General features: G+C 31.4%; 1 protein-coding gene across 1 annotated transcript in view; it reads right to left on the reverse strand.

Annotated features, from left to right (window-relative positions):
• Window positions 1-1310: 1310 nt before the first annotated feature.
• The window catches only part of LOC129218454 (integrin alpha-9-like), an 88595-nt gene continuing 64296 nt past the window's right edge, over window positions 1311-25609 (reverse strand). Inside the window, exons 23-27 of the mRNA XM_054852729.1 lie at window positions 20698-20961; window positions 18706-18828; window positions 6112-6213; window positions 5661-5783; window positions 1311-4302 (exon numbers count right to left, since the gene is read on the reverse strand). Of these exons, the coding sequence (XP_054708704.1) occupies window positions 4186-4302; window positions 5661-5783; window positions 6112-6213; window positions 18706-18828; window positions 20698-20961 (729 nt within the window). The 3' untranslated portion in view covers window positions 1311-4185. The remainder of the gene's footprint in view (window positions 4303-5660; window positions 5784-6111; window positions 6214-18705; window positions 18829-20697; window positions 20962-25609) is intronic.

The following is a 25609-nucleotide window of genomic DNA, read 5'->3' on the forward strand; positions in this document are numbered from 1 at the left end:
AACTCAGCTGGGTTGTGACTTTGAAATTCGGCCCATTTCCCTTGGTCCACCAGATTGCCATCGGCAAAGTAATTGAAAACAAACATTCTTTGTCACTTTCCCCGTACCCCAGTCTCATTGGCGTGGTTTTCCTTCTTTCTTTTTTGGTTTTGACTTTTTTTCCCGTTTGGACTTGATTTCCTAGACACATGCTGCACGAAGGACAGCCAGAGTGGGGTGCCTCAATCGTGAATCAATAATTGAAATTCCTTTTATTTTCTGTTTTAACACACAGTATTTTTCTACCATACACCTATAGGAAACATATCTAGAACAAATTTGTAATCAGAAGAAAATTAAGTTTGTAGTTCCCTTTTAAAGTTTTCTTAACAATATGAGCAATTTTATGTGTTAATGTGTTTTTACATTTAAAAATTAAGTTCAGACAGCAACGTTAAGGAAATTCTACACATTTTGTGTGTTTGAGGATGAGAAAAAAAAACATATTTTGATTAATAATCTTGCATAAGACCATCTTCTTCATCACTTTTCTCTACTTTTTGTTTTATGGAGTTAATTGATTTGACAAGTGAGGTATCCATTTGTCAGTGACATTGTTAGACATAGTTTGATGTGTGACGAGGTTCTGTAGCTGGGGAATAAGGAAAGGCTTTTTTTCGGAATCAGTTGATTGTTTATTTTCAGCTCTGCTTTGAATTGATTGTGGGGTAAAATGAACGCAAATAGGAACGACGTAAGCTTATACGCTCAGTTAAATGCTTTGGAAGCACTAAAAATTAGAAAAAACACAGACGGATGGTTGAGAAATAATTTGGGATTTTTAAACTCAGGATTCGAGAGTAAACCAAAACACTGATAAAATTGAGGAAGAGTTCTTTAAGAAAAAATAAAACTGAATGTAATTTTTTTATCTTTTACATATAAAAACATTAAATATTTTAATTTTGATGAAATTCATGTCTATATTTAAGTAACGAAGTATCATTTATGATTTATCATAGTAATAATGAATACAATACCAGCAAAATACTTAAAAATATGTTTCTAGTATTCCCCTTATTATCGAATACCCCGCTTAATTGAATATAACGCAGGTCAGAATTGTTGATATTTGTTTAAGCGGTGCTGACTGTATCACTCATTCTTTCAGAACCTCTAAGAGTTAACTCTGAACATGAACAAATGTGATGTAAAGCTTAAATTTGCTTTTGAAATTTTATAGAAGTAAAAGATGACAGTTTTTCTAAAACAATTTTTTTTTATTTAAAACAATTTTTTTGGCACACTTTACAAAAGATTTTTAACAAAAAAAAAAAAAAAAGAAAAACTTTTATTTTCAATGTAAATCACATACATTTACTCATTTGTAATTCCATAAAAATATGCACTTCTATTAAAAAAAATATTTCACTTCCAAAACTTAATGCAGCTTTTTACAAAAACCAAAATGAAATTTTAAAATTTTCATATATTTTAAATGAAGAAAATTAAGTTTCAATGAACATGTTTTCTCTTTGTGTCAGCATTCTGTAAAATAGTCAATCACTTGAATTCCAAAATAAAACATTTATTTTGCTTTATTTTGATTTATAAAAAAAAGGAAAGTCATTAGTAATTTAAATGAAAAAAAAAAACTAACCTATAAAATGCTTATATCACATTATTTCAGCTTTCTGACAATGCTAAGATGTATTATGTAACAATGCTTAAAAGTAAAGACATAAGGGGGGGGGGGGACTGATATATTTTGTTCAGGATAAAAGGTTAGTATTATTCCTTTCTCAGTAATTAAGATTGAATGTAGTTTCAAGTATCACAAAAAGTGAATTTTCAAGTAAAATTTAAAGAATTGTATGCTTTTGTTAAAACAATTATTTACAGTACAGAAAGCATAATGAAATAAAATGTTCAGATAAAAATAAATTACACAGATTTCAATTAATTTTATGCACAGTATTTTATAATATTTAATATCTACTATTTTTATGCAAAAATATTTTTTTCAGCAAAAAGCACTCATGCTCTTTTTTGAACATAATATCTTGTTAATTTGTCAAACTTACTTGCATATGTGTTTCAAAAACTTTAAAGCATATAGCTTTGGTAAAACGTTGAATATAGTAATAAATTTTCATTATATAATAGAAACAAATGAATGTGCCCACATTCATTGAAACTGTACTTTTGTTCATGTCAGTAAGAAAAATTCAACGTTTAGCAGTTTCCTGTTTACATAACTTAAGCTCTAAATTATCCACATGAACTTGAAGCAATATGGTACAAATGTTCATTTAAAAAACAATGAATGAAAGATGATAGATATATATACAATGGAAAATAAATAAAATGGAAAGAGCTTTTTTTCATATCTTTTATACAGAGTGAATATCAAATGAAGAGCAATCTGCATATACAACAAATAAAATTTTAGTGTACTAGCAAAATAAAATTTAAAAAAAAGTAAAAAAAGAAATATAAAACTAGACATATTTTCAAAAACTACTTATGCTAATAATAGTTATTCTGCAGTAAATATTTACTATGATGCTTTCTGTACAGATAATAGATTAAAAGAAATATGATCGATTGTATTCAGCATATTTGAAAAGAAACTTGTTTTTAAAATTCAAAAGCATTTTGTCTTAAACCACTGTTTTTCCACTTTTGTCCCGTAAAAATTTCAAATCCACATAATATAAATTCCGCATTAAATTAACAACAGCTTACAAAATCAGACTGAAAGAAATTTTAAATCAATGTGAAAAAATCTTAATATCTACATTGAAATTATAACCTATTTTCACAAGCTCATTACAGTTGTATGTGCTGAAGTTAAAGTTATGCAAACTAGAAAAATAATTATTTACTATTATTTATAGTTTATGCAAAGCTAAATTTCTTACAATGGGTAAAACCATCAAAGATAATTTAAACTGTGTTTTAAAAATATGACCTTTAAGACAAAATATTTTCATTAGAAAGCATGATTTATGTAACAAATTTTAATTCCAAAAATTTTTGTGCACAAAAATGAAATATTTACTTTTGCATGATAGATTTTTTACTAATGTAACTTTTTTTTTTAACAAACCACAAAATTGTGTGTATTGATGGGGGAAGAGTGTAAAACAGTCTCCTCAAAAATAAAGGAAAACATCTTAAAATATAAAACTAATGCACAAAAACATTTAAAAGGAACTTGAGAATGACAAAACACTACACACTTCAACATTAAAGCTATTTACATGTGCAAAAAAAGACAAAAAACAGGACACCAAGTTTTTGTATTTTCTTATGTTATATAAGAGAGCATTTTTTCTATTATTCATTGGTTTGTAAGTTTTAAGCTAAATAGTTGCAACAAGGTAAGAGTTTTAAGAGCCTGCTCAAAAAATACGCTGCGGTGAACTAACTTTCCTTCAGATTTGGAAAACATCACAAAGAAAGATCACATAAAGTAAAATATAAGTACAGCAAAAGACTCAACCATTTGAAAAGTATGCAATTATTTCAAGCATCAAAATCCCATGTACTAAGAAACTGACGTGACATTTATGATGTATGAAAGAACATAAAGCATCAAAAACCCATGTACTAAGAAACTGACATGACATTTATGATGTATGAAAGAACATAAAGCACACAACATATATATATACACTTACGTTAGAGTCTGACAACTTATAGTCTCTCAGCTGTTTGAATTGTTTGTTGAAGAAATACTTCTTTTCAGCATTAAAATTTGTATTAGAAAGTGAATTTCATTCGAGTAGTTCAACAACAGAATCTATAAGTAATTTTCTTTATCTCCTGCTCTCATTTTCTTAATATATATGTGTACACAAGATTCACAAATGCTCAGTTTCTGCATTTAAAGTTAGTAGATGAAGATTTTTGCTTTGTGCGAGACCTTCAGAGGAACTTGAGATCCGTTGATTTTATCACATTATAAAGCTTGGTTGTACATACATGAAATTTAAAATGCATTAATGGATAAGTTTCTTATATTTATATGAAGATGGCACATTTGAATCATGCTTAACCACTTCATACATTCGTCCATTCAGTCTTCAATTAGTGGGCATTTCAATTGAATAGCTTTTCAAAGGAAACCCTACTCTGCTTTTTCAAGTTTTTTTTTTTTTTTTTTTTTTCACATCTCAGTCTCTTTGTCTAAAATCTCTATTAATCTGACAGCTTATCATTGCTTTCAACATCATTTATAGGCTCATAGTCCTTTGCGTTGGATTCTGTCATCATTTCCTTCATTTTTTCCTTTTGTTTTCGTTTGAAAAATCCAAACTATAAATAAAATAAACATTATTTCACACTGAAATAAATTTCAAAAAGCATCTAAAACATGCTTTGGCAATAAAAAATGTTCTAAAAAATTTTATTGCATGATGCATTATCAAGCTCATTTTTTTAACAACACCAAAAAGCAGAAATTTTTTAATGCCCCTACAAGCGAGTTTTAAGCATTGATAATTGAAAATACAACTCAAAATTTTAATTAAGGGTCTTTTCAAGCTTTGTAACTTAAATAAAAATTAAGCATCACAGGAAATAAAGAAAAAGGTAATTTCAATTTTAAAATTTGTATGTTTGAATGTTTCTCAACTTGATAAAATTTACAATGTCAAGCTTTCTATAGGTTAAAAAGAAAGAAAAAAGTACACATCTTTTCTTTTCCTCCCATTGTCTATCTTATCCTTAGAAAATTTTTTTTCTTTTTTTTTTTTACAGAATTGAACACTATTATGGTCTTTACTACTTCTGTATGTTTCACTCCTTCAAAATGAATTTCTCTCCTCTAAAAAATATCAAGGAGTGCTAAAGGTTTTCCTACACATTGGAAAAAAAAAATGTAGTAATACCTCAAGCCAAATTACTTTCATAGCAATAAATACATTATCATTAATTAAAAGACTTCTTGTTTACATTTATTAATGAATAAAATGCAATCTTTATAATCCTCAACATTTATGACAAAGTTTGGGAATTGCTAGTTTCTGTTGATTGAAAATGAGCTCAATTTTTGTCTTTCTTTAACTAAATCACTTTAACTATTGTAAAGTTCTGATTTATACCCTTTTTCAAACATTTTAATTTCTTTTAAAAAGAATCGAGTCATGTACTCTTTAAATCATTGTACCTGTAACTATTAAATAACAAATTTTGTTTCACAGAAAAAGTTACTAATAAAAATATTTGTTCTAAAAAAATAAAAAAGAAGACGGGGGAAAAAATTGAAGATTTGCTTGCAAATCAGGAGATCTTTAATGCAAATAAATGAGAAGTCAACCTAATAGCTATAAAGTAGACCAACATTTCAGAAGATAAAGCCACAAAAATTTAGAAATTCGAAAAAGATTTTGTATTCCTGAAGCTCTTTTGATAAATATATAATTTTTATTAGCTTCAAAACAGTAATATTTTAGCATCTTGTTGTGAGTTTTACTATGATTTTTCCAAACAATCTATATCAAATATTTCGTTTCTTAATTTTTTGTTGCTTCAGGTTTCCTGTCATTGTTTTCGCAAGTTACATTTTTTATGAGCTGCTGACTTTTATGTCAAGAAATTATTTTTCTGATATTCCTCTTATTTGAATTTATAAAACTTCTAAAAAGAAAATCAAAAAATTATCTCCTACTTACATGAATCAACAAAATAAGAATTAATATTAGTAGGAATACACCAACACCTATGCTAACAAATATGATCCACTGGTCGATTTCTTCTGAAGGTGGAGGTCCGGGATGAACAATAACAGTTTTCACCTATGAGCAAATGTTCCAATTTTATTGGCATGTTACATATAAGAGCATGATGTGCATAATTTATGCAAACATTATGGCATTAAAAATATAAGATAAGCAAAACTATGAAATAGTAATATCATCCCTCAACATTAACTAAAACCTGAAGTAAAATAAAACTAATACACTTTATCACAAACGCTAATATTTATGTTTCACGACACAAACATTTATTGCATTTTTGATTACTTAAGGGGGGTGTAAGATGAAAGGTTCAAAAAATTTTAAATACTTTTAAAAACTAAAATTAAAACATCAAAGTGAAAATGGATTTTGAAAATGTACGTACTGCTGTACTGTCAGGATAATGTTCCTTAGGTTGAAGATCTCCATTATCTCCTCTAATAGTTACTTTTCCTTTCGTCACAAATTCGATTTTATACCAAGGGTCCTGTTAAAATGCAAGAACATTACATAAAATTAGGACATTCAACGTTTTGACCAGTACATAACGAGCCATCAATTACTTTTGGTTACAATTTCATTGTTGTGAATACTTTAAAGGTTTGTTTTGTGCAGGGATACCAGTAAGCTTCTTATGATTACTTTTTTTTAAAAGATAAGTAAAAAAGCATGAAGAATCCCTAAATGACGAGGTGTGATCAAAAAGTAAGGTGAATGAATTTTTATTTTTATAGCAGCAACTGTGTGTTGATGCTACATGTATATGCCATAGTTTGTTCAGTAGCGTGATCAGCTGAGACAGAGACAAGTTATAACACATTCAAATTTGTCAGTCAGTTGCCAGAGCCTCTAGAGAGTGGTAGAGTTAATCGTGTCTACAGTGCAACGTGGATTTCGAGCACCACATTAATGGTAAGTTTTACTTTAAGTTTCAAAAGAAGTTTACAAAATGTTAAAATTGGTGTATGGCAATAAGTGGCAACTCTGAAGACAGTGTACAAGTGGTATGAGTGATTTAAAAACGGAAATGAAACTGTTGAAGACGAGCAGCGTGCGGGACGTCCAGTAACCTTCAAAACAGAAGAAAATGAGCAAAAAGTGGAATCATTGATTCGTTCAAATGAGGAATGACTATTAGATGGCCGTCAAAAGACCTTAACTTCTCATACGGTTCGCTTCAAAAGATTTTAACTGATGCGTTGCAAATGAGACGAGTGAGAGCAAAATTTGTTCCCATTCCTAAAGGAAAATCTTGTTTTGTAAGGTTTTTGGCCGGAAAAAGTGTTTCTCTCTGTTCAAATTCGCCATACTCACCAGATTTAGCACCATGCGACTTCTGCCTCTCTGAGAAAATTAAAACTGTGCTTAAAGAAATATGTTTTAACACCATTGTGGATATTGAGAGGGCCACAAACGAGCAGCTGAAAGCCCTTCCGAAAGACGCCTTCAAGAAATACTTCCAATCATGGAATCAAGGTTTGGATAAGTTCATTGCTCGCCAAGCAAGTACTTTGAAGGAAATTAAATCAAATTCTATGTAACCAAAAACTTTTTTAATAAAAAATTATTCACCATATTTTTTGATCACACCTCGTAAGTATTCTTGATACCAAGAATGGATTCTTGCATAGGCAGAGTAAATGTGACAAGTGGCAAAATTTGAATTAAGGAATTATATGATACAATATAAGTTTTTGTATGCTTAGATATGTTTTTTTTCATAAAATAAAATGAAGTAAAAACATATTCATTAAAATACACTCTGTCTTAAAAAAATATATGCACCTAGAAGAATTAGAGCCACAATCATGAAACTCGGCTGATATGGTAGTTGCTCGGTGTTGGCAACAGTGGATCACGGAAGGGAGAGTCTACCGTCGCGGAGGGTCAGGGCATCCCAGGAACACAAATGAAAGCGAGGATCGCACAAACAGAAGAGTGGCTATGTCGGCACCAACAACGTCACTTGCATCGATTCAGTACCACTTAACTCCTTCCAGGCATCACATCACAGGCAGTGTCGATTGGATTTTTTGCAACCTCGAGCAGCTTGGAGTGTAACAGACTGGAGGCGTGTGATCTTCAGAGATGAATCTCGATTCAGTCTCAGTGTTGATGATCACCGTACACATGTGTGGAAGCGCACCAGCCAGCACTCCGATCCGGCATTTGTTGTTGAGCGGCTTACAGCCATTTCACAAGGTGTGACAGTGTGGGGAGCGATTTCTTTGAACACATGATCACCTCTAGTTGTTCTCCAAGGCACTTTGACAGCTCGCAGATACGTGGACAGCATTTTAACTCCGATTGTTCTGCCCATGCTATCAAGTCCCCCAGGTGCCATTTATCAACAGGACAATTCTCGTCCACATACTGCGCGACTCTCTCAACACTGTCTTCAGGGACATGACGTACTCCCATGGCCTGCCAGGTCACCAGACCTTTCGCCAAAAGAGCATGTCTGAGACGTGCTGTGAAGGCAACTGAAGTCATTCTGGGATACAGGGGAATTAACGACGCAATCATAAAGATTATGGCATGATCTTCCGCAGGGGTCATAAGTGACCTAACTGATTTATTACCACGTCGTATTTCGGCTTGTATAGCTGCCAGAGGTGGCTTTACTACTTACTGATTTGTAACCTTTTGCATGCTGTAACTACTTAATAAAATTATCTTTTACTCTGAATTTTTAATCATCTTATCTCCTTATACACTATATGCCTACCAAGTTTCGTGAGTGTAGCTCAATTTCTTCTGGGTGCATATATTTTTTTGCGGCAGAGTGTATTTTTTAAAAAATAAATCAAAACATAAATATGCAACTTGAGCCATGGCATATATAGTACAGAATATGAAATCCAAAATGCTTGGGACTTTGAAATTTCCAGATTTCGGAATTTTCTGATTTCAGGGTTCATACTCAATTTGGATAAAAAATTTCCATGACTTTTCTAAGACTTTTTCAGGACTTCATAAATTTTTCATGACCTTGTTGCATGAAGAGAATAGTACTATTTAGTGTAAAACTTGACAATTTCCGGAAATGGGCATTAGAAAAATTGCTACGTGAGTGCCTCTACGTCATTGGAGCACTTGAAAAAATATCAGTGCACACTGCAGAAACTAATAAATTATTCTTATTTGTCTTTTTCATACAAATTCAAGCAAAATAAAAATATAATGAATGCAATACACTGATGTTTAAATGTCTAAAAAATATTTAATATATAGGGGCGAATAGTAATGCATGGGACAAAAATTGAATGTGTCATTACTAAGTTTCCAATAATAAATTTACTTCATAAAAACATTGTCCTTTGGAGTCAATAGTGTATCTAATCATCCATGTAACTTGACAGTATATGCGTTCATTAAAATAAAGCCACGTTTTTCAGTAAATTCTTTTTTCTAAACCAGATATTTCAGTTAGCCACAAGGATCAGTTTTGCGAGCTGTATGTAGGGCACTACTGTTTTAGAGTATTAGAATTCCCCTATTTCTATGTTCTATAGCCTGACTAAAGTCTTCATTTTCTAAAGCCTTCAACATATTAAGATAAACTCTGGTAAATTTAATAATGAATTTTTTTACAAGTAGTTGAAACAAACTCGGAAGCAATTGAATTACACTTTTTGAGGGGGCATGGCAAAAATCAAGAATGTGCAAGTCCACTACTACAGAATACAAAATATAAGAAGTGCTGAAAATAATGGTGAATTCAAAATTGGTGACGCCCCAGTAGTAAAATCACATTACAAAAAAAGGCGAGCCGCTGTTACAGAAGCAGATGAAGTTGGATTCCAAAACTCGGATTTGTTTTTGAGATCGTTCAATTTACATGCAATATTACTAAATCACTCAATATTTCTAGCGCTCTTTTAGCTATTGTTACTTTTTTACTGCCCAAGACATTTTTCCATGACTTAAAATAAATTTCCATGACTTATAATGAAAATATTAAATTTCCATGACTTTTCAAGGTCTGAAATTTGTTTATTTTTTTCCCATGATTTTCCAGGATTTCCATGATCCGTACGAACCCTGGATTTTGACTCAAAAAATAGTGAAAACTCTCCTGTTGTGTGGTATTTGTCACGTTTTTCCTAATTTCACTAATGTCCGTGATAAATTTCCTCTATGTTTTGACCAATCTGAATAAAAGTGCACTTCATTATGCTAAAACAAAAGATAGGAGACAATTTGCAGCAGCATATATTCTGCGGATGTTACTTTTTATTATTATGCAATGCACCGATCGATACCATAATTAAATCATATTTTCCCTAAAAATAATTTTGTACTTTTGTTCAATAGACTTTGTATTGCAAACTTATGAGAAGAAGAAAAGTAGTATTGTTAACCGAAAGTAGATGTTAAAAATTGCAGCACAACTCAGCAAAACGCTTATTTACACCCGTGGCAGTGGAAAAACGTTTAAAAAAAAAATGCTGAACTGAAAGTACTGTGTTTGTAACAAGTAATGGCTAAACGTTAACAATTTTGAACATTTAAAATTCTAAAAGAAGTGATGAAAAAAAAATATTACAGAAAAAAGTTAAGTTTTTCGGGACTTCCGTATTTTGTGATTCTCAAATTTGGATCTCAAACTGTGCAACGTAGACAGGTGTTGTCAACTACAAATTGCATAAAATGTAATAAGAATATTTTTTTAGTTAAATCTATCTGAAAGTCATCACTTTTATATTGCAGTGTATTGTAAAACACCAATAAAACACTTAAGGAAAAAACCTTAGTAACAAAAGGAGGAAGTGCTGATCAAGCATGATCCAAAAACCGAAGTTACCATGAAAATATAACCGAACATAAATTTTTCATATTAAGACATTATCACATTAATAGTGCTTTGGCTATAAATTCAATATATTTTTTTAAGTAATAAGATGTACTTCAATAAATAAAAGGTATAACAAAAAATAATCAGATAGGAAATTGCACAGTAGGATTCATGCATACAACCAGTAATATTATTCATTCAAAATTTTTATTTTCAAATTGCTAGATTTATAAAAAAAATCATAGACCATACATTTCCTGATTTTTTTGGTAGAAATATAAATCACACGCACATTACTTCAAAGTGAGGATAAATAGTTTTTCTGATAAATAGTTATAGACCAAGAGCTGACCCCCGAAAACGCGATTTATCTCTTTTATGGCTTGTGGCCGGTTAAAATAATAAAAAAATGCAATTTAAAACTTTGGCTCGAATCCCCCCCACTAATTTTGGGTCACACGGCTGCGTGGGTGGATGAAAGGTCAAAAAAAATGAAAAATATCAAAGTGATGAGTTAAATGGCTAAAAACTATATAATAGCATTAAATTAATAAGAAAAAACCCGTAGCGAATTTCCCCCCCAGCTATGTTGGGGCGAAGGTGGTGCCCCCCCAGGGGAAAAGTATCGATTATGAAACTTAAAAAAAATGATCACTTTCGTGGGGGGGAATTTTACAGGGTATTAGTTTCATTATTTTGATTGCCAAAAAAAATTCCCCCCCAGTAACTATGGGTCAATTTGTCAAAAAAAATTTTTTTTGTTCCTCTTTATTTGGTTCAAGTCGAGTATTATTCGAACTTAACGCATGACTGTTTAAGTTGCAAAAAAAAACCCTAAAGTTTGAACGTTTTTTCATTAAAAAAAACTCGTAGCAATCTCCCCCCCACACCTATGGAGGGGGTTGCTACGCGGTGCGCAGCTTTACAACGTGGTGCCCCCCCACCCCCAGGGGTGAATTGTCGATTGATTAAATTAAAAATAAATGATCACTTTCGTGGAGGGAATTTTACAGAGTATACATTTAATTGCAAAACAAAATATCTCCTCCCCAGCAATTATAAGTCTACTAGCTGCATTGCCAGGCGTTGCACGGTCTACCTCAAAAATGTACGTGTATTCGGCGTTCTAAGCATTTTATACAATTATATAAATTTTCTCGCTTTCATTACATTTCTTATTGCTGCTCCACTCCTATTAGTCAAAGCGCAATGTTATATAGCCTATAGCCTTCTCAATAAATGGACTATTCAACAAAAAATGAATTTTTCAGTTCGAACCCGTCGTCCCTGTAGACCAAGAGCTGAGCCCCCAAAATACGGTTTATCTGTTTTATGGCGGGTGGCCGGTTAAAATAATAAAAAAATGTGATTAAAAATTTTGGCTCTAATCCCCCCCCCTCCGCCCACTATTTTCGGGTCACACGCTGCATGGGTGGATGAAAGGTCAAAATAAAAGAAAAATATTAACATAAGTGAAATGGCTAAAAATTATATAATAACATTAAATTAATTAAAAAAAACACGTAGCAAATCTCCCCTCCAGCTATGTTGGGGCGAATGTGGGAGCCCCCCCCCCCCAGAAGTGAATATCGATTGTTAAAATTAAAAAAAAAAATCACTTTCGTGGGGTTGGGGATGGGGAACTTTACAGGGTATTTGTTTCATTATTTTGATTTCCAAAAAATCTCCCCCCCCCCCAGTAACTATGGGTAAATTTGTCAAAGAAAAAGTTTTTTGTTTCTCTTTATTTGGTCCGAGTCCAGTACTATTCGAACTTTCCCATGACCTCTTAAATTGTAAAAAACAATTGCAATTATTTATTCGGTAAAAAAAAACACGTAGAAAATCCCCCCCCCCAGCTATGTTAGGGCGAACTTGTTGCCCCCCAGGAGTGAATTATCGATTGATTAAATAAAAAAAAAGATTACTTTCGTAGAGAGGAGGGATTTTCTCAGAGTTTACATTTGATTGTAGCCAGGGAAAAAAATCCCCCCCCCCCCAAAAAAAAATGTTTTTAATTTAAATTAGAAATTTTGAAATATTTTTCAAAATGAAAGGAAGCAATTCAGCGTCCGTACATCTGCTTCTACCATTGTGTGCTCAGCATGAAAAGAATGAAGGGGAAAGTATACGCCTGTGATGATTTCTTCTTGCTGTTTCGAGAGCAGTTTCGTCAGTGATCAACTGTAGCCAACACAGTGAAGTCGTTATAGCTGTTGGTTTTTCTTTTCGGAGCACGCTGTACCGCATCCTTAAACTGAAAACGTAAAAAAATCCTTTTTTCAAAAATATATTTTGATGTTTTTATATTATGAGTGTTTTAAAGGGTAATTTAAAGTGTAGCCAGCCACCAGATAAAAGATAATGTTTTGACAGAAACTTTATTTGAAGGAATAAAAGTTTCAAAGATTCGAAAACACTGAAAACTGAAATTCCGTGATTTAGATTTTTCCGAGTTCGTAACAGAAGCAGATCTATATAATCGAGATTTCAGGAACATTTTTATCAAACTAGATAGACACTATCACAACCAATATGCTGAAGGTAAATAAATCTATATGAATTTCCAAATTATTATTTTAAAAATTCATTTAACGCATCAGATTAACGCATTAACATTTACAAGTAAAAAAGTCGTTATTGCAATTTTAACATAAAATCACTTTTGTTTGTGAAATAAACTCATAATTACTGGGGTAGGGGGAGATTTTTTTTTTTTTTTTTTTGCAATTAAAACAACTAAATGTATACTCTAGAGATAATATACTAAATTATCTTTTATCTGGTGGCTGGCTACACTTAAAATTACCCTTTAAAACACTCATAATATAAAAACAACAAAATATATTTTTGAAAAAAGGATTTTTTTACGTTTTCAGTTTAAGGATGCGGTACAGCGTGCTCCGAAAAGAAAAACCAACAGCTATAACGACTTCACTGTGTTGGCTACAGTTGATCACTGACGAAACTGCCCTCGAAACAGCAAGAAGAAATCATCACATTCATTCTTTTCATGCTGAGCACACAATGGTAGAAGCAGATGTACGGACGCTGTATTGCTTCCTTTCATTTTGAAAAATATTTCAAAATTTCTAATTTAAATTAAAAACATTTTTTTTTTGGGGGGGGGGATTTTTTTCCCTGCTACAATCAAATGTAAACTCTGAGAAAATCCCTCCTCTCTACGAAAGTAATCTTTTTTTATTTATTTAATCAATCGATAATTCACTCCTGGGGGGCAACAAGTTCGCCCTAACATAGCTGGGGGGGGGATTTTCTACGTGTTTTTTTTACCGAATAAATAATTGTAATTGTTTTTTACAATTTAAGAGGTCATGGGAAAGTTCGAATAGTACTGGACTCGGACCAAATAAAGAGAAACAAAAAACTCTTTTTTTTTTGACAAATTTACCCATAGTTACTGGGGGGGGATTTTTTGGAAATCAAAATAATGAAACAAATACCCTGTAAAGTTCCCCATCCCCAACCCCACGAATGTGATTTTTTTTTTCAATTTTAACAATCGATATTCACTTCTGGGGGGGGGGCTCCCACATTCGCCCCAACATAGCTGGAGGGGAGATTTGCTACGTGTTTTTTTTAAATTAATTTAATGTTATTATATAATTTTTAGCCATTTCACTTATGTTAATATTTTTCTTTTATTTTGACCTTTCATCCACCCATGCAGCGTGTGACCCGAAAATAGTGGGCGGAGGGGGGGGGGGATTAGAGCCAAAATTTTTAATCACATTTTTTTATTATTTTAACCGGCCACCCGCCATAAAACAGATAAACCGTGTTTTGGGGGCTCAGCTCTTGGTCTACAGGGACGACGGGTTCGAACAGAAAAATTCATTTTGTGTTGAATAGTCCATTTATTGAGAAGGCTATAGGCTGTATAACATTGCGCTTTGACTAATAGGAGTGGAGCAGCAATAAGAAATGTAATGAAAGCGAGAAAATTTATATAATTGTATAAAATGCTTGGAACGCCGAATACACGTACATTTTTGAGGTAGACCGTGCAACGCCTGGCAATGCAGCTAGTAGACTTATAATTGCTGGGGAGGAGATATTTTGTTTTGCAATTAAATGTATACTCTGTAAAACTCCCTCCACGAAAGTGATAATTTATTTTTAATTTAATCAATCGACAATTCACCCTGGGGGTGGGGGGGCACCACGTTGTAAAACTGCGCACCGCGTAGCAACCCCCTCCATAGGTGTGGGGGGGAGATTGCTACAAGTTTTTTTTAATGAAAAAACGTTCAAACTTTAGGGGGTTTTTTTGCAACTTAAACAGTCATGCGTAAGTTCGAATAATACTCGACTTGAACCAAATAAAGAGGAACAAAAAAAAATTTTTTTTGACAAATTGACCCATAGTTACTGGGGGGGAATTTTTTTTGGCAATCAAAATAATGAAACTAATACCCTGTAAAATTCCCCCCCACGAAAGTGATCATTTTTTTTTAAGTTTCATAATCGATACTTTACCCCTGGGGGGCACCACGTTCGCCCCAACATAGCTGGGGGGGAAATTCGCTACGGGTTTTTTCTTATTAATTTAATGCTATTATATAGTTTTTAGCCATTTAACTCATCACTTTAATATTTTTCATTTTTTTGACCTTTCATCCACCCACGCAGCCGTGTGACCCAAAATTAGTGGGGGGGATTCGAGCCAAAGTTTTAAATTGCATTTTTTTATTATTTTAACCGGCCACAAGCCATAAAAGAGATAAATCGTGTTTTGGGGGGTCAGCTCTTGGTCTATTAGGTTTTTATGATAAATCCCGGTTTGACTGGACAGTTTCGATTTTCAGCCAAAATCCCGGTGTCCCGGTCAGGGCCGCGTTGTCCCTGTGCAAGGTCATGCGGGGCATGACGGCACCAGAGTCAAAAAGGCACCAAGCTCTACCAATCAAAAAATGCTCCAAAAAAAAAAATTAAAAGAAAAAGGGAGAATCTTTCTTATCAAAAAAATAAAAATGAACTTTTCATTGAATTCAGAGCCTGATCAAGCCAAAGTGACGCCCAGGTCCTGGCAAAATTTGAGCCCCTCTTACAAGAAAATCTCCACATTTTTCAAGTGGCAGTTTCCAAAAAAAGGAAGAAGAAATTTACCCTATTTTGATATCCTTAAAATTGTGGTACACAGGTCCATGGACCTGCCGGACTGTGCGTTTACCAGGCCCTGATTATATCCAATTGTGGCGGTGAAATTACACTGCTCATTAAAACAAGCAATCCGCTCACTGCCTATCCAAAAGGAAAAACTAATGCCTTGTTGTGTCTAAATATGCTATTCAAAAGCACAATCTTTTACAGTGACACAAATAAACACATGATGCTAATTATTGTATACATTAGCAATATTCTTCCTAATGTGGAGCCATGAATGCTATTTTGGTATGTCTATAGTACACAAGTCTGAGTGAACATATGAGGCGCAAGAAATTCATTCCCCATTTTGGCTTTTGAGGTTATTATATTGTACTGTAATTTGTGAAATATGTCCTTTTTTGATTTTAAACTATTGTTTTTGGCAATTCCAACAATGCTATTATACATGGAAAAATACTACAAGCCCATTTGCATATATTTTGCTTGTGGGTTAAAGCAGTTTCATACTGCTCAACTCTTCAGTATGAGCTGCGTTTGTCGCACGCAAAATATCAAGCCGAGATTCAATGTCACGCTAAGTGGTTTGGAGCCTTTCAGAAAGTATTCCTGAAATGACTTGAATGATTATAGGCTTTAGCTCATCGGTATACAGAACTTCAGTTGCGTATATGGGTCATTCTCCAGAAAACGTAACTTTTGAATGCAAATATTTTTAAATTTTGAAACCTTTTGTTTTCTTTTTTTGTTGTTACATGAGAGTGGTACCTACTAAAAGTAACCATAAACAATGGAACAGTTAAGCTCCAATTATTTTACTCATAAATTAAAAAAAATTAAAAAATGCCTTGTTCATAGAAATAATAAAAAAAAAACCTTTTAATATTTAAAAATTGAGGCCAATTTAATATCAAAGTAGTACTTTTGTTAACTGTGCAAACAATCAGCTGTTTTAATGATTAAGGGAATATAATATTAAGCTCTCTTAATTAAAGTACGGCTTAATTAGTAGTTTCAAATTTATGTTAAAAAATAGTATTTAGTAAATTTGAGGATATACTGGTAATTTATAATCTTGGTAGAATGCCTATTATTTATGTACTTCTCCTCCATCATTTATTTTCACCTCAGAAATAATGGCATTGATGAGTGCTGGCATGGAGGAGAGATTCACGGAGGTGAGGAATTTTCCATTAATATAGGCCTAAAAGATACAATTTTCAGGGAATTTTTTTTTTCTTTGTTGCTACAATCTACACATATTAAGTATATGAAAACATGTTCAATTCTTTTTTTATATTAATTTAAATCCCTGAAATTCAAGTTCACAGAGGTGAGAAGTCAGAATAATCATACACTAAGTTTTGAAGCAAAATTAATCTTTTTGTTTTTTGACAAAAATCTCACAACTTCAACTATAGCTAAAAATAAACAAGGGGGCTACCTTGTATCATGGAAAATAAAATTTGATGTCATCACTGCCATGTGTTAATGAGGAATGGCATTTTGTGTTTAGGTAACGGAGGTAAGAATTTATTGTGTGACATGACTTCTTGTCGTACTAAAACAAGCTAAAACACAATATTAAAATATTAAATATACTTAAACAATTAGTATTTGAGACACTTGTGAAAGGAATATTTAATGAATAAGTATATACTTTTAATTAAACAAGTTATTAAGCAACATAAACAGTCGTACAAGGTGTGTGACATGTCACGGAGGTGAGAATTCACATGATGTGAACCAAAAATATACTAAAATAAAAATTATTATTAAAAAATTGTTGGCAAGTTTAAATAGATATATTTTTTGTGAAATTAAAAATCATTGTTAAATGAATTGTCCCTTAAAGTTTTTACTGTAAAAGGCATGTGACAGAAAAGTTACACTTTTTGAAGAATGACCCTTGTGCGTAATGTTTGTTATTGTTCCAAAAAGTAGAGACTTGACCATAATTTCTTGATTCCCTCCCCTCCCCCTCTCTCTCTTTTTTAAAAAATTATTTATGTATTGAAAAAGCTATGGACAATGAATTTGTTTTAGATATCATATTCACAATGCCTTTTTACTTATTCCGTGTTTTAGAAATATTGGTTTTACCAGAAAGGATTTCAGTTTCAGATTTTAAGCTAGAATACCCTCTATACTTCAATCTAGAAATATAATGAATTGAGTACCCTGTTGTCATGTTTTAACAGGCATAAAAGTGTTTAATTATTCATCAGTTACAGATTAGAGAGATATTTAGACGGGCGTTAACTTTGATATTCAAAATATTTTCTTTAACCAAAATGCATTAGCATATCAAAGGAGCTACTGAACTCGAAATGGCGTCGAGATATGAAGTAAAAACATACACTGTAATCCAAAATTTCATACACATATTTACACATTGTTGTTTTTTTTTTACTAAATTAAATGCCAAACGTTTTCTTTTTTTTTCCCATGTCATTTTTGTCTAAAAAACATCATTCCGCATATTAACTGTATTTTCGCAGGAAGCAACTGCATAAAGGCACTTAAAAGACATTTGCACAACGGCGCCGATCTGGCTTGGCCGACCTGGTCTCGGTAGAAGATAAATTTGATAACAGATGTCCATAAAAGTCTGAAGATTACTTTGAAAGATTATTTTGAACTTACTTTTGTTATTTTGTCATTTGAAACATTGACTTGTAAAATGAATATTGTATCAGCTTGTCAGGATTTTTACAACAAGATTTGAACCAAAAAGGATATTGCTCAAACTTTTATTTCTTATTCAAAGTGTTTCACCTTAGTAAAGTAATTGATAAGTATTAACATGTAAAAAGAAAAATGTTATCTGATTGTGATATTTACTAATACCCCTGGTTTAGGCTCATAATTAGTAACCAACTGTTCATTGCATTGAGAATGAACTACCCTCTAAAACAATCAAAAACCAGCCGGTGTGGGTACCCTTTGGAATACTTATGATATGGGGGGGGGGGGGCACTCTGGTGTCCCGGGTTGAACATTTCAGATATCTGGCAAGCTTTAGCTTTGCAGAGAAAGTGAACTGATACATACCAAAAATTCATTTAGCAAGGACATGTTGACTAAAACAGAAACTTTGATCTTTGCATTGCTTCTTGTGTTTTGAAATGGCGATGTAGAGCATTGAATGGCTTTACATTCTGCAGTATCACAATTCTATATGAATAAGAAAGGGAAACTTTTATTCTGGGAAAAGTATTATCAAGAGACATTTATGAACTAATCAGCATTAAAGTAATTTAACTCATTTTTATATCCATTACCTGCATTACTAAAAATTGAATATACAATGAAATCCTGTTACAACAAATACCAATACAATGAAATATCCGTTCCAGCAAAAAAAATTTTCAACTCTGATTTAATTCTTTTTTACACTGCTTCAATTGCATTACAATGAACAAATTTGCAGTCCCTTGAAATTTATTGTAATGGGACTTCACTATATAATAAATGAACTTATAAAGATACTTCCGATTCAAAGCAAATTTGAATACTTCATAATTATTTTAATAACAATATTAAATATTTATATTTTTAATTTTAAAATTACTATTATCATCTAATCTATTAATTTTTTAACAAAATATATTAGTTATGACATTACATGCATAATAAAGCAATAAATCGGAGAAACTGACAAAAATGCCAAAATGTGACATAATTTTGAAAGCAATATGAAGCACTATCAGCACTTAGAAGCGTAAAGCTGAAAATATCTTGAAAAAATCTAGGAATTATAACTTTTACTGGGGCTATCCACCTTGGTTCAATTTTGTCACAAGGCCTCATTTTATTGGGTTGAAAGACTAGAAATTAAAACATTTGGAGCAATCATCTTCTGTAGCTGTTTCTAATTGAATGTTAGAAGTAAGCTTTTTTCAGAGGCAGAATCTTTGAATGATGTACTCAAAGTGAAACAAGGTTTAAAAACCTTTAGGTTTGTTTGAAGATAAATAACATAAAATAACTATATTAATTTGAAGGATAATCTTTTGATTCCTTGCAGTCTGACTTGAAGAGAAACAACTTTGCAGCAAATATCCATATTAAAAAAACATGTTTCATTTGATCAATAAAAATATTGCTAATTGAAACAATACATTTGATTTAAATGGAATTGTAGCTATTTGTTCTAAGGGGGAAAAATGCAAATCTTTAGACACACTACCATATTCAACATTAACAACTACTTTCCAAATGGTGCTATTGTAAAGTAAAACATGAAAACATAAAAAGAAAAGCTAAAATCATAATTTTCTTTCAGAGGTTAGTTAAGAAAAATTAAAAGTTTAGATAATGCTTTTTACTTGTGTTTTATTTACATAAATAACATATCCAATGAGTAATAATTACATTATTCTCTTACAGGATAATATTTTTCTGCCGTTCATCATAAATGTTTATCTGAATACCTTGTAAAGCGATGCTTTTTCTTTACTTTTATTTTTTTAAATATTTAATTTTCATCAAACATTTGAAAAAACTCTTTTACTTGATACCATGGTTAAATAGTTGCTTTATTTACCTGTTTAAAATCATACACACTTTTTTCTAAGACAACATTAGTTAAAATAATTTAACAGAGTATGTATTTTTTATACATACAATTGGAATTCTCTCAATTTAATTTCATCAATGGAAAAAGCACCAGTTTAGTTAAGTATTATTTTTTTACTTCATTAGTTTTGCTAATTTAAAAGCAGGATCTTTTATAATCATGAATGTCCCACTTCTCTTGGAATATGGCCCAGATTTTCACTGCAGTAGTTCAAATATTCATGTTCTAAATTCATTAGAATATTGATTTGAATTTTACTTCAAAACCAGAGTATAGTCATTTAGCATTAAGGAATTACAATGATTTATAAATTATGTCAGCACCCAGACTTTATTTTATCTTAAAACATATACTGGTCTCCAATGAAATCTTGAAGTTCACTTTTTTTGTAAAAAGGATTTCAAAGAATAGGTAAAATTTATCGTTATTGAATTTTTGCAGTTATCTGAGTGATTATTACTTACAATAATGAAATCTTTTCTTTTTTTAGTAGTCATAGTTGCACTCTTTTTCGAACGAGATGTGACAGACATTTCCTCTAAATTGGTTGGCTTATTAAAAATGTATTCTTCACTATCATTGATATTTGAACCATTTCGTTCCTTAAAAACTAGTTCTTTCTCAGGACTTATACTTCCATGTATTTTTTCATCTGGTTCAATAGGCTTAATCTGAAGATAGGTATCATTGCACTTTGCTGAAATTATACCAGGTTTTCCACTGTCAGCCTAAAATATAAAATTTTAAAATTAATTATGCTAAGTATTCTCTTTTTGTTTTTTTAAATACTTGAAAGAAATTGCAATAATATAAAAGTATGATCTCAAAGTTAATGCAGAGTAAAAGTAAGTAGGAAATTATAGATAAAATATAAATCAACTTTAGTACATCTCACTTAAATCTACCAACCTAAAACTGAATATCCCTAAACGATAGTAACTGAGATGTAAGAAGTTAAAATTTACAGCAAAGTGTTTAGTATAAATTCAAAATGGTAATAACGTTATAAAAATAAAAAAAAGCTTTTAAAAAATCATTCTAATCATTCCAAAGACAATTTTAAGGGTTAATAAAAATATGATGCAAATCAAAAGTCAAGGCTATACCTCGTCACATAAGTTATGACTCCTTTAATTCTTATTTTTTGCAACATCTCCTATCAATCGATCATCTTCAAGATTAAATTACATTTTATTAAATCATTTTTTTAGATATGTTGAGAATGAAATAGATGCATAATGATGCTACAAAAAAGAAAAAAAAAAGAAAAAAGTTATAAAGGGACACCTTTCACAAGTATTAGTAGCAGAGTTAAAAATTTAAAATTCTACAAATGCAAAACTTGCTATTTTTATTGACACTCCCAGAAGTCTGAATTTCATGCAACTTTTGTTAGAAGGGAAGTAAGGGAGAGAGGAGGGAGATGATGGTTTTGTCTCTTTGGAAATCTTTATCTATTTTCTTTCTCAAAACCTAAGCGCTGAGTATTTCATAACATCTTCAGGTCACTAATTGGCCCTTGAAACTGAAATTTTGGTTAAATTTCTAATATTCAGAGTCGATCTACAGTCTACTCCCGCTACAACGCGATTCGACTTACGGGAAATGGCTATAGTGCAAATATTTTACGAGTAACGAATTTTAGAGCTAACGTGAATTCTTGCGATCAAAACGAAAATATTTGTAACGAAATCCTGGTCCTAAGTCTCAGCTTCGTTATCTACAACTAAATATTGGTTTTGTAAATAGACTTTCATCTTTTTAGCATCACAGGCTGCACATGTTCTCATACCACACTAGTCTAATAAATATCGCATTGTTATTGTGCATAAAAAAAACCACTCCACATTTTTCATTTAATTTTTTTAATTCTAAATACAAAAAGTGATGAAATATTGGGCAACTAGGCACGCTGTTTCATCTAAAGTTTGTTAAGATGGAAAGAAAAAGCGAAAGTGTGAAGGAATTTAAGAAAAGGTTAAGTTCCATGATAAGCTTGAAAAAGTGGATAGAAGGTAGCACGAAAATTTTATGAGGGAATCTTCTGTATGTACGATTGAGTCAAGAAAAGGCAATCCGTAAAAGTTCAGAATTAAGTTTTAATCTAAAGCTTGCAGAGTAGTGTCTAAGCAAAATGCAAACTATGAATTTAGAAGCTACGCCTGTATTGTGGATCATAGAGGGGCGTCCTCATATATGGAAAGATAATAAAAGTAAACCCAAAGCAGTTGCATTAAAAAATATATTAGAACAACGATCCAATTGCACAACTTAAATTATCATCTTCAATTTTTTAGTTATAAATAGTATAACTATTGTATCTATAGTGTAACGCTACGATTTATCATTGATTTTGTGCATCATATTTTATGTTGAATAATGCAGCTTTTTAAAAAATACAGTAAAAATTCAGCTTTTTATGTAAGAAACGATAATGTATAGTTGAGAAATGGTCTAAAACGGTTTGAGGGGAATTTAAAAATGTTCAAAATAATTGGGTATGATAATAAAAAAAATTCGTTTTCCACAACGCAAAATTTCAGCTTACGCGAGGGGTCTTGGAACGCATCCCACATGTAAGTCGGGACTCTACTGTATTCCTGTATGGTATCAGTAAACTGAACACTTGGAATGCGCAAAAATTTTAAAAGAGATTTTTGATTTTAAAAGAAAAAGTTGAGTAACTGACAAAAAATTGAAAAGGACTTTGTGCTTGATGACACTTAAATGTATAAGGGTGATTTCACACTATTCGTTACATACAGTAACATTTCACAGCTTCATTTCAAGAAATTTGCAATGGAAAAATATATAGGAAAAGGTTTAGATAAAAATTTTGATGCATTTTTTATCCGTTAGCTACATTCTACTGTTTTTTTTTTATAATTTGAGACAAGAACTATCTTTAAGAAAATTAATAATATTTGTTTCGTATGGGACATTATAAAACATTCTTTTGAAAGTGCATCTATAAAGTTGTGTTTTGCTCTGAATTTATTGAATATTTTCAAATATAAAGTTTATAGCTAGAAAGAGAAATGTACATTTTATTAACTGACAAGAAAATTCCTTTCAAAAATATGTCACTAATTAATGGAAGCTAATTATTTGCATTATATAAGGAAAAATTCAACTTGTTACATATGGGAGGTGTAAATTAAAACATTGGCCAGCAAGTTAAAGTTTTGTATAAATGTTAAATCAATGGACTGAATAATTTGCTAAATGTGATCAAGGTAGTATTATGTTTAAATTATAGAAAAACTTCAAAAAGCAATCATTTTGTTTTCTTTTCTGTCAATGTGTCTTCATTCCTTCTGTCAAAATAGGGGCTATTCCTTCTTATGTGAAGATTTTTTAATTTTAAAAACTAAATATTATCTTTTAAATCAAAAGTATAATTCAAATCGAATATTAAACAATATTATACAAAAAATTATAATCTCATTTTGGTTTTCTTGTAAAAAATGATTACATCGGGTAGTGTTCAAAAACTTTAAGCTGCAATTGAAACAGTAGCTACAGCTTGCCACATATGAGGTAGCGAGAAGCGAAGTGATGTAGGTGGAAACTTTCAAGTTTTGAATAAAACAAGTTTAAACATAAAGTCCTAGGTAGGCTTTCCTTGAAAAGTTTTTCTAAAGCATGCTGAATAGCAGATCTTATTAGGGCTACTAGTACTATCTCTTGCCTCAAGACAGAGGAGAGGTTCACCTACCATTTGTGCTCGTTATCTCGAAATTTTTGATTTTGCTTTTTACATCCTTTTGCTTCTCACTGCCTCATATGTTAACTTGTACTTTGCTTTCTGTTTATTGACATCTATCTAAAAATATATTTTCCCAGGGTTTTACACTTTGCATTTTGTCCCATATGTAACAGATTTACCCCCCCCCCCCCGCCCCAAATAAAAAAATTCCTATTTGTCAGGCCACACTTATAAATAAAAAAAAAACATAATATTTTAACCAATAATTTAAAAAGCCTACTGAACAATTGAAGAGAAAATAAAAAACTGTTTAGCTATCCTCAGTATTTTCAGTTGAAAATTTAAAAAGAAAAAGTTTAAAACTGTTTTGTACGGGACAAGAAAAAAAATCATTGAACATTTATTAGAAAACATTTTTCTATCTTCTTTCTTTTTATTATGATACTTATTAGAAAGCTGTCATTATATACACAAAATCCTTTTTCTAAGTAACTGCAAACAAAATGTTCTAATTTTTTTTTTTTGCTTCAAAATACTGAAATTCTATTTATAAATTTTAAAATAAGAGAAGTGAAACTTAGGTAACTTGACACACGTATAACTCGACTACCCTGGTAACTCGACATTTATTTTTCTTATGGTTAACCCAATGCTACTTTATGTGGGCGAAAATCTCTCTAACTTGCCACACAGTTGCAGGAACTCCTATAAGTCAACATCCAATTTCTATTCTAGTCCAATTTTGGCTAATAATATTCTTTCATATTGATCCTTTCTCAGAATTTTCCCTGCAATTTCTTGGTCAGTCAACCTCTTTCTGGAAAGCTCTTTTAGAAAATTCCATCTTTTATCCAGGGGAGTCATTTAACCCTGTGCTGTTAGTGCAACTCTAAAAAGCTAGGAAAGGGTGGGATAAATGTACCCAGAGGAGTTCTTCAGAGAGAGAAAGCACAATGATATGTTTTTCAAACAAGTTTGAGCAGGACTTTTTACCGTTAACAGACCTGACTGACAAGAAGCTTTTATCTCTTTTTTTTTTAAATTATATATTTATTCCTCATGAGGGATTCAAATACTATTAGTGGTTTCATTATGTACTTTTCAAAAAAAGAAAAGGAGAAGAAAAGAAAATTCATTTACTGGAATTAATTTTCATAATAATGGAAGAATATTAAGCATTAGTAAGTAAGTGATATAGAAACTCTTTAGGAATTAAAACTATAGAACCTCCGTAAGTTGACAAGTTTTCATGTTCCCTTGGGGTGTTGAGTTATCACCACTGTATTATTTTTTTCCAAACTTTTGAAACGAAATACTGTAAACCCATAAATGTGGCAGAATGCAAATAAATGATTTATTGAAAAGAAAAACTGAAATACAAGACCAATTGCATGAGAAAAATACTAATTTAAAAAAGGGGTGGGGGAGGATAAAGAATAGAAATGATGATCTTGATTTTCTGTTATTAAAGTGGTTGGCTAACAACTGGCAAAACGTTTTCATTTTCTGAACAAATGAACTATAGAAACTTAAAGTTTGGAAAAATATTTAGGCAAAAATTGAAGTATTGAAGTTCAAGCTGTTGCTGTCTAAGGAAAAGATCACGATTGATTTATTTACTGTCATTTCTCTAAGTATAATGCATGTGGAAAATAAAGTAATTTGGG

This window comes from Uloborus diversus, chromosome 3, assembly GCF_026930045.1.
Source record: "Uloborus diversus isolate 005 chromosome 3, Udiv.v.3.1, whole genome shotgun sequence".
In the NCBI taxonomy this organism is placed as follows: Eukaryota; Metazoa; Arthropoda; class Arachnida; order Araneae; family Uloboridae; genus Uloborus; species Uloborus diversus.